This window comes from Nematolebias whitei, chromosome 1 (genome assembly GCF_014905685.2).
Source record: "Nematolebias whitei isolate Nwh7 chromosome 1, NemWhi1, whole genome shotgun sequence".
NCBI lineage: Eukaryota > Metazoa > Chordata > Actinopteri > Cyprinodontiformes > Rivulidae > Nematolebias > Nematolebias whitei.
Window position 1 is genome coordinate 51,871,810 of NC_056498.1, and position 10,132 is coordinate 51,881,941.

The 10,132-nt window shown below is 41.7% G+C and overlaps 1 protein-coding gene across 3 annotated transcripts; it reads right to left on the minus strand.

Annotated features, from left to right (window-relative positions):
- Window positions 1-2,567: 2,567 nt before the first annotated feature.
- On the minus strand, window positions 2,568-6,407 carry tbxtb (T-box transcription factor Tb). 3 transcript variants are annotated; one of them, XM_037678490.1, is made up of 8 exons: window positions 6,202-6,407; window positions 5,851-6,115; window positions 5,626-5,760; window positions 5,394-5,455; window positions 5,258-5,319; window positions 4,996-5,172; window positions 4,598-4,733; window positions 2,568-2,829 (listed from the first exon to the last, which is right to left on the minus strand). In XM_037678490.1, exons 1-8 carry the CDS (start codon window positions 6,405-6,407, stop codon window positions 2,568-2,570), a joined length of 1,305 nt encoding a protein of 434 aa, XP_037534418.1. The 3 variants fall into 3 exon arrangements, with proteins under 3 accessions (XP_037534418.1, XP_037534425.1, XP_037534432.1); XM_037678497.1 differs by having other exon boundaries at window positions 4,996-5,165; window positions 5,254-5,319; XM_037678504.1 differs by lacking the exon at window positions 4,996-5,172.
- Window positions 6,408-10,132: the final 3,725 nt, after the last annotated feature.

Sequence of the window (10,132 nt, forward strand, 5' to 3'; positions counted from 1 at the left end):
CTCTTTTACAAACTGCACCACAGATGGAGAAGAAGCTGCGCAGACTTGCTGAGTTTTGCACATTTTATCCTGACACGAGCGACACATGACCTCAACTGAGCGCCTCTCTTCATATGTTGGTTAATTTATGAGCCCCCCCCCAGGCTCAGAATTTTTTTTTCCTATTTATGGTTTCGACGCATTTTCGCATGCTTGAATCTTAAATATTTTTAATTTTTACAAACAGCTGAAGAGCCCAGCTCCACTGCAACAAAATGCAGCTGCAGTCGTGTTTCTGACGCTGGTGTGTCTCCCCCCCCCCCCCCCCCCCCCCCACACACACACACTCCACTCCCAACTCCCCCCCTCCCTCTTCCTCTGCAGCCGCTGACGTCAAGCCATGCTTGCGTCAATGCTCCCTGCTTTGACTGAGCTTTTTTTTTTTCATTGGGATCATAATGGGATTATTAGGCTTAGAGAAATACCCTGCCTTACTGGCTTTAATAGATTCTGTTTGATAAATGCTCCCATTTCATTTCTTGCTTTGAAAGAAGAAGAAAAAGACACGAGGCATAAAATTGGCTCTTACATCAAGGAGAGGGTCTTTTCTCCCCCAGTTTCATGATGATGATGATATTTCCTTTTCCATATTCACGACAAACTACCTCCTAATATTATTCTTTAAAATGAACAACGTCAGGTTTTAATCTGAAACGTGCTGATTTAATTCACTGGACTGACTGAGATCCTGGACATGGAGACACACCGAGGAGTCGTGTTTAGTTTTGCAGATGGGATGAAGGTTCTGTTCGGCTCGCACGTGTGGGAGGATGGAGTGATGTCCTTCTGCGCTGACCTTGATCCCCGGCGCTGAACGGACTCTTGTGCCTCTTGGCCTTCATGCACTTCAAACATAAAGCTCCCGTTTCACACTTGCTGCATTCGTGCCACAGTTTCTTTAACATTCACACTTTTAGACATCAGTAACACAATATATGTTACGAAAGGGGACAGAATAGAACTTAAAGCATTTCTTGAAGCAATGCATAGTTTACGATCACAACCACAATGTTCCGTGTTGATGACTCAGCTACTACCACACCAAATTTTAGCTCAGTATCTGCAAAGCTGACTTGAGTTACAGCTATTTTTGTTTGGCTAATGTTGATCAGCTGTGGCGGCCATCTTTAAAAATGGATTACTCCAAAATGTAGACAGTTGTAGATCCAGTTAATAATTTCTGATATTTTCATTCAAATCAGTCCAGTTTCATGAGATATTTTGCTAACAGACAAATTGGATTGACACCAACTATTAAAACAATAATTTTAGGTAAAGATCTTATGAGTTCAGAGTATGAGTCAGGGATGACTACTCGTACCACTAAATTTTAGCTCAGTGTGTATAGCTATTTTTATGCTCCCTAATGTTGGCTGTGGCACCATGCTAACGTGGGTTGCCTCAAAGTTTATCAGTTGTAAATGTTTATTCAATGATTACTTCCTGAATGTCATCAAAATCTGTCCACCGTTTCATGATATTTTGCTAACATCTCTGCTGACACGTATGAGCCAAAACGTTATCTTTTTTCCTTTGTCACCGAGTGAAGATAAAACGCTCAAAGATTTATTTGAACAAAAGCCCCTTCTAAACCAGAGGATGCACCCCCAGATGAATGGACTCCTGGGGAAGTCCCAGGTTTACGAGGCTGACCTTTGACCCCGAGCTAATGTTTATGAACTAGCTGCAGGGCCTGTGAGTCATTTTAGCTGCAGGGTGACATCTTCAGAGCACTTCTGCTGAAATACTGTTGTAGTTCAACAAAACCACACGACAAACCATCAACTTGTGGGAAAAAAAGTCAAAGATACAGAAACAATGGTTAAAAATAGCACAAAAAAGTTGAGGAAAAGGTTTTTTTAATTATGAAAGTTACAAAAAAAACAAAAGCCACATCTTCATCAAAACATCATCTGCACAATGAGCGTAAAAAAAGAAACAAAATGAAAAGAATAAAACGTATGAGAGGCAGAGCTGCTGCATCCCTCGTGTTTTTGAGGTAACAAGGTTTGCAGATCAGACGAGCCGCTTTAATGAATCCACATTAAATTCAGTTCATCTTAAAACACTAAAAGCAAACTTGTAACAACTCAATAAAACAATCAGCATAAAGGCCAAGAGGATGACCTGCCGTCAGTAAAACGTCAACGGAGCAGGATATGAAGGGCAATAATGGGAGGCTATAAAAACGGTTATTTAGAGTCAAACGTCGTCTGCACTGCAGAAGATTAGTCAAATATCTCGATTAGCACAAAACACTTTTTACATTCGGTACGCTTCTTTGGCTTTAACATTTACATCATATCCAGCTTTAAAATCTCCTTTACATGGACACTTATTTGATCAGTTGCTTAATATAAGCACATTAAAGGTTTCTCATCATCACCCAAACGTCTTAGAATGGAAACATCCAGGATTAAATTAAAAAAAGAGGTTTTAATCAATGAATCATTTGGATCCTGCTGCCTCCCGTCGGATCAGATGTCCTGCTCCTAAGATGTCCGTCTCAGCTTCCAGAGACCCGTCCATCAAAGGGACGGGGGTGTAACAGGAGTCCAGGCCGAAGGCAGCCGGCCGTCATACTGAGCCGCAGCATCCTGCGCCTCCGTGGCCGAGCTGCCACCGTACATGGGAGATCCAGAGGGGGGCGCCGCCACGGAGTGGGTCAGGCCGGGATAGTGACCCGAGGAGCCTCGGAAGAACTGGGAGCCCAGGCAGCTGTTGACCCCCCCACCTTGAGACACCGGGGTGAGGGCCGGGTTACTCACAGACCACAGGCTGGTGTACTGACTGCACAGAGACACACAAAACTCATCTGTCGGGAGTTCAAGGAACAACAAATTCAAATATATAAAGTGGATTTATTTCTTTGATTCATCCGACTTATTACTAAACGCAGAGAGTGGATCAGATGTTTGGGAATTAAGAGTTAATCCCTTCAAACTTTAAATGTTCTGGAGACAAAAAGCCACATTTTAACGACATTTTGTCACAATGGCTTAAAAAGAAGCAGAAACTCAAACTTTTCTTCCTCAAAAATATTCAAACATTTAAAGACATTTGATTTATTGTGTTATATCTATGTAACTGCTCTTTAGTGAATCTTTTAGCTTTAATCCTAAATGTTTAATATTCCATACTAAAACGTGGCAATAAAATCTTATTGTCAAGTAAATTTAACTTTTTTAAAGCATTTTTAGTAATATTAAGATAAAGAGTGATGCACCAACAGTTCACTCCATTCACAGTGTTTATTAATAATAATTAATTATTAATTATTGGTTCAGAACATGTTGCTGGTTTTGTCAGTTTGAGCATCTGTTGATCCGTTAGATTGTTTCTGTTTAACATCAAATCGTGTGAATGTTTCTGGTTCTGTGTTTTTCAGAACTTGTTCTATGGAACGGTGGCACAGAGGTTAGAAAAGGTGTATGTGATTAGAAGGTCGCTGGTTCTACTCCCCGTACAGACAACATTAAAATGTGGGTGGGAAAGTTGAAAAACCCACACCTGCCTCCACCCTCATTTGCCCCACTCTGGGCCCTTGAGCAAGGCCCTCAAACCCCACCATCTGCTCCCCGGGCGCCCTGTGGCAGCTCTCTGCTCCACACAGAGGCTGTGGTAGCTCGGTGGTCTGTGGTTGCGTCAGGAAGGACGTCCAGTGTAAAAAAGAAAATTGGTCAAGTCTTTGTGCGACTTAGTTCACTGTGTCGACTCCCTGAAGAAGGGAGCAGCCGAAAGAAAAAGTTCAGCACTTTTTCTGCTGTTTCAATAGTTCATACATCAAAACGCTCAGCTCGTTCCTGCTTGGACTTTTGATATCATCATCATCATCACTTTTATTTATTATGGTATGGTATATGATATTTGTGTAATTTGTACTTTTTGAAACATTGAGCTTTTTTTGGCCACGTTTGTCTCATTGTAAATGAACGGAACTCTCTGCACATCCTTTAAACTCTTTGTGCTGTTTAAACCTTTTATTTAAGCTTTTATTTTGCTTCTTTGCACTAATTTGAGATTTTTTTTAGCTTCTTTAAAGGCTTTTAATGCATTTCAGCTACTTTTTAGGTTTATTTTTCTGCTATTTTAAACTTTATTCAGAAAAGATTTCCCCCTAATTTTGACCTTTTGTGATTCTTTCAAATCATTTCATCTTTTTTAGGCTCCTCTCAGCCTCTTTTTGCTAATTTCAAATTATTTTTGTAATCTATTCATCCTCCCTCTGCCTGTTTTGGCTTATTCTGCTCACTTCTGCTGCTGTCCTGCTGCTTTCATCTTTTATTTTCTTGCTTTCTGCAAATGTCAGCTGTTCAAACTCAACTCACATTAACAGTTTAGCAATGAAACCTTTTCAGCTAGGTTTCAGCTTCTTCCAACCAATCAACCGTTTCTCTAGATGACAATAAAATTGTCATTAACAATTAAATAAAACTGCGACAAAGGTATTTCAACATTAACGTTCTCCCAGGAGTTTCTTCTCTTATTTTGTCACTTTGTCCTTCTCAAATGTCTCGACTCTCTTCCTGTGAGTCTGAAAGCTGATCAAGAGTCAAACCTGGAGTTGGCAGCAGAGCTGTGAGAGTTGTGGCCAGCGGGCATCATGCTGGAGTGTGTCGGCACCTGAAGACCGGACCAGTTCTCGTGGCTGGTGAGCATCGACAGACAAGTTGAGGAGTTGTCGGAGTAACCAGCTGCAACCCGAACAGAATATCAGATAATCCTAGAGATTAAATCGTTTTCTTTTCAAAGATTCAACAGCCGATAGACGGTTAGAGCTAAATCTTGGACGATCCTCATCTGAAGCCCAAGTTTTTTACTGCTCTGTGGCTCCACTCACACAAAAGCAGCAGGAATGTAAAACATTTCCCGCTCAGCAACATTTGTTTAAGTTTCTTGTTAACAGGCAGGAGGGGGAGGGAGTGGAGTAAGTCTGAGATGGAAGAGAACACTTACTGGGCGAGTTGGTCCGATGGCTGTAAGGGCTGCTGTACGGGGTTGAGCGGTGGCTCCTCAGAGAAGTGTAGCGCTCACAGCTGTGGGTCGGCGAGAGGGAGATGGGACTCCCAAACTGGCTGTGAGAGCTGGCAGGGGGGCAGAGGGGTCCGGTTCCTGGGATGAACCAGCTGCCCACTGGCTCCAAAGAGGACAGGAGACAACATGAGACAAGCACATGGCAGTCTGAGAGCACGCTGCACAAATTCAAATTTAAACTCACACTGAGAGTAACCAGACTGGTGATTTTCACTGGCATCTTCCCGCATGTCTTTGTTATCATTCCTACAAAATAAAACCAGTTTAAATCCAACTGGACACTTTATTTTTACATAAATATTTTTTTAATGAATGCTTACCTCTCCTTAGCATCTAAAAAGGCCTTGGCAAATGGGTTGTACTTTATTTTCAGAGCCGTAATCTGAAACAATGATAAAGAAAATAAGATGCGTCTGTGCGTAAATTATGCGCGTATTTTACGCACGCAGAGAAGACTTTGTTCCAGTTCTTTTCCATCACGTTAGTGACATTAAATGCTGTTTTTATTATCTGAAAACGCAGAATCGGATGTGAGCAAGCTGCATCACTGACCTCTTCATTTTGGTAAGCTGTAACTGCAATAAACTGCGTCTCCGGAAACGAGTGGCTAGTGATCATCCTCCGCGGGCCTCCAACCCGCACGATATGGATGCGGGGCTCGTATTTGTGCAACGAATTTAACATAATCTTTAGAAAATGGAGAGAAAAAAAATAAAAAAACAGTTAGTTGTGTTGGGAGTTGTGTGTCACTGTGGAAGCCCGGCCTCCATCTTTTACCTGACCTCCGCCGTTGAGTTTGTTCGTCAGCTTGACTTTACTGAAGGAGACCGGAGCCTTCATCCAGTGGGCCCCGAAGTTCGGGGAGTCCGGGTGGATGTACACGCAGCTGGGGGTCTGGGGTTCAGGTTTGCCTCCGGGCACCCACTCCCCGTTCACATACTTCCACCTGTGGTTGTCCGCCGACAAAAAGTCCAGCAGAAACGAGTACATGGCGTTCGGGTCCAGTCCGGACACGTTTACTTTCAGAACCGGAAACATGCGCCTTTACAAGGAAAACACACTTAAAAACAAATCCAAATAACTCCACAACCTCAGCACCTGACTTGACATGTTCCACAGTTTGCTCACCTGCCGTTTTTTGTAACGATCATCTCGTTTATGAGCTCCTTGAATTTCTGCCACAGCTCGCGCTCATCCAGGGACACCTTGAGCTCGCGCTCCGTGGGGTCGCCCTTCTCGCTGCCCGCCTGCAGCTCGCTCTGCACGGCGCTGAGGAGGTGGTCCACCCGGTACTGCGCCGCCTTGCTGGGACTCTCAGCAGCGTCTGTCGCCATGGCGTCAAACGGCTCCAGATGTTCTTCACAAAGTTGAGCCTCCTGCAGCTCCTGGTGACTCTTTATTCCTCTGTTTTGCCCCCCACCTGGAACCAGCGGCTCCAGAATATATATGAGGCTCCATCAGAGGAGCGGAGGCGGTTCGCTCGCCTCCTCTTTGATCTGTGCGGGCTTGGCTCTGATTGGCTGCGCGCGGCCATATTGCGCTGAGGCCCACAGGATGGCAGCGATTTGAATAAAGCAGTTTCAGCTTCTTTATTACATCAACCTGTAAATATTGACACTTAGATCAAAGCCACCGGCAGAGAACCAGGACCACTGACCCGGGAGGGTCTGGATCACAGGATCAGACTCATTGTCTCAGTTGATCAGAAATAGATTTAAATTTAAATGTGATGTATATGTAACGAAAGTGAAAAAACAGAACATCTGTTTTATTTCTGTCATTCTGTGAACACGTTTTGGAAAATCCTTCACGGTTTTCTGACCATAAAATCCATGAAGACTCCTTCTCCCCTCAGAATATCTTATATGGATACGTATCTGAAAAATAAAAAAGATGAACACTTTGTCACATTATCATAATCTTAAAGTTCTATATACATAAATGCAGATATGGCAACTCTACACCTTTATGGTCTGTATTCATACAAGAACTCCAGATGTTAAAACTTTCATTAGACTGTGCTAAAAAAACACAAGTTGAAAAACTCTCCGGTCACCTGCTCAGATAATACAGCCCTCTTACAAATTATTTTAGTAATTATGTAGAATATTAGAAAAATAGTTCTGTGTGTTTGTTTTTATTTGCATTAGTTTATTTGCAAATTATCTGATAATAATGTTACCTAAATTAAAATTTATGATGGTTAACATGTTAACTTGTTGTGGACCTTAGGTATGACATAAGATATTTTTGCATGCTTATATGTATCATTGTAATTTGAGATTGTCATTTGTTCTTTTGTTCTTGTGTTCCTTTGTTTGTTCAATAGTTCAGTAAAATAAAAAAAAAAGATAATTGTCTCCATTTTTTTTTTTTTACAAAATGTTGCCCAGGTTTGATTAAACATTAAATGTTCAGCATTTTGGAGGATTTAAGATTTATTGAAGGAAATGTGAGGCGTTTGGTTTGGTCCATTTACTCCTGGGTTCTGCTCACTCTTTGTCAGGTCTTGATTTATTATGTCTTGTTTTAACTTTTAGGTGCCCCCCCCCCCCCCCTCCACCCACCACCACACACGCACCAACCAAATGAAATATATTCCATTTAACATATTAATGCCACAGGTTGCAGAGTTAAGGGCTGTGGTATCTGCAGCAGAAAGAAAAACATTTTCAACAAAAATGTTCAAGCATCAAACAAAGCATGCGTTTGTTTCTCAGTCAATAATCAAAAACATGTCTTAAATATAAAAATTAAATATGTGTAGGATGCATGCTGCTTTTTCCAGGCTGTGGTAGCTCGGTGGTCTGTGCCATGGTCTTGCAATCCTAAGGTTGCAGGTTTGAAACCAGGTTGCATCAGGAAGGGCAACCGGTGTAAAACAATTGCCAAAATATTTCATGTGAGTTTGATCGCTATGGCAACCCCTGAAGAAAGACGTAGCCAAAAGACTCTTACTTACCAAACATATGCAGCATTATTGAAAACTATGTTTGTTTTTCCAAATATTTGGACATGCATGTCCACTGGTGTCCCTGGGGGGTGCTTCAACTCCATAACCCCTGCTTCTCCACTGCCTTTTAACTTCGTTCACTCGTTTACTGCAAACTTTACCTCTGTAATGCCATATCAAAGAATCAAGACACTTTGAAAGGAACCGGACACATTTGGTGTTCAAGTCCCAAAATGAGGAAACCTGATCAAAACAATCGGAAGACGATTTTAACAAAGAAAAAGAGACGAAGTTATGATCGTGAGACGGCTGGGAAACTTCAGTGACATTAAAGATAAGAACATTTATTCAAATAACCTAAAAATTTTCTCTAAACAGAGTTTTCTTTAAGCTTTTTATGACCCATGTCAAAATAAAAGGACACATCTGTGTGTCAATGATTTTATGAAGGGTTCACAACTAAAAATTACTTTAGCCTCGATGCACCTGACGTTTGTCACTTTTTATAGATGTGGAAATGGTTTTTGGTTATTTGGGACAATTCGTGGATGTTTTGGAGAGCAGAGATGTGGCTGCTCGGCTTGCGTTTTAATTAAAAGTTTTTAAAAACAAATCTGTCACTGTCGACAATAAAACCCATGAGATGATTTACATCATGTAGCACAGTCATATCAGTCTCATAAATAACTAACGATGCTGTTGCCATGGCTTCCAAACCCCACAAAACAAAAACAGATGTTTAAAGCAGGAATTTATGTGACAGATAGGTGTTAGCTTCCGTGGAGCTCTGCGGTGTTGTGTTGTGGCTGGTTTGTGTTACTAACCGAGTCCTGGACGCCTCGTTCCTTCTGCCAACCTTGAATCCGTCTCTCTGTCCAGCAGTCTGGGCCTGAGTTCACAGCAAGCAGAGAAAAACAAACCCCCGCTCAGTTGAAGGAGCAATCGAAAAGTTGGGGCCGAATTTGACTAAATCAAAGAACCTTGTGCAGAAAATGACCATTTAATTATATTTTTTCCCCCAAATCAGGGATCTTCTCCCTAAAGCTCCTCATAAAACTAATATCTATGATTGCAAATAGATGCTTTCACCTGTTGGTCACAAATTACAATTCTTTTTTTTATTATTTCCTAATCCATTTATGACTTTGCATCTGGAAAAGGAGACCTTCTTTGTATGCGAGGAGAAGAACCCAGGTGTAAAAATCAGCAGCATAACCCGTGTCAATTCCCACAGTGCAGGTGTCCCACTTGGCACCTGTGTCCTCTTGTTCCGCACCCCACCAGGTGCTAACTGTCACTCCGGGCCACTTCCTGGTGCCGGTTGGCTGCAGCACCGCGAATCAACGTTCTTAATCCAAGTGATGGTATTTCAGACCAGTTTCCAATAAGCATTTCAGTGATCAAACCTAAAAGAAAAAGCTCACACATGCGCATTGTTAAAGTTTGAAGCACTTTCTGTTTTACACAGTACTTTTTTCATGATTTTGCAGTTTCCCCATTCCAGTATTTTGTTACAAACTCTATATCTAATGTTAAAACATGCACAAAATGTAAGATTTTTTTTTTTTTACAAATTTGAGCTCGGTTGACAAAATCTATTTGAAAAAAGGGCTAAGTGGTGTTTATTTATTTATTTATTTATTTATTTATTAATCATTTGCCAGGTTGTTGTTTTTTTTACCATACCATACCATTTTATTTATAGAGCACTTAAAACAGCGACAAGGCCAACCAAAGTGCTGTACAGACAGAACAACAGGTAACACACAAAGCAAAATACAAAATGAGGTAAATCAGAATATAGACATACAAAACAATGCAGATAATGACGACAAACCAGTGTGGAGCATACAGGATCAAAACACAGATCATCTTGTGTTGAAAGCTACTGAATAGTAGTGAGTTTTTAAACGGGACTTGAAAACAGAGAGGGAGGGGGCCAGTCTGACAAGCAGAGGTAACTCGTTCCAGAGTCTTGGTCCTGCTACAGAGAAGGCCCTGTCACCTCTGCGCTTAAGACGAGTTCCTGGAACTGTGAGGAGCAACTGGTCTGCTGACCTCAGGGAACGTGATGGGACATACGGTTGTAGCAGATCAGAGAGATGG

Bases quoted from the DNA above. Each gene is read 5' to 3' on its own strand.
- tbxtb (XM_037678490.1), bottom strand. From the start codon at position 6,407: ATGGCGACAGACGCTGCTGAGAGTCCCAGCAAGGCGGCGCAGTACCGG. The intron at 5,761-5,850 runs GTAAAAGATGGA...CATTTTCTAAAG, and splicing joins AACTCAACGGCGGAGGTCAG to ATTATGTTAAATTCGTTGCA. The intron at 5,456-5,625 runs GTCAGTGATGCA...TCATTGTTTCAG, and splicing joins CAGCTTACCAAAATGAAGAG to ATTACGGCTCTGAAAATAAA.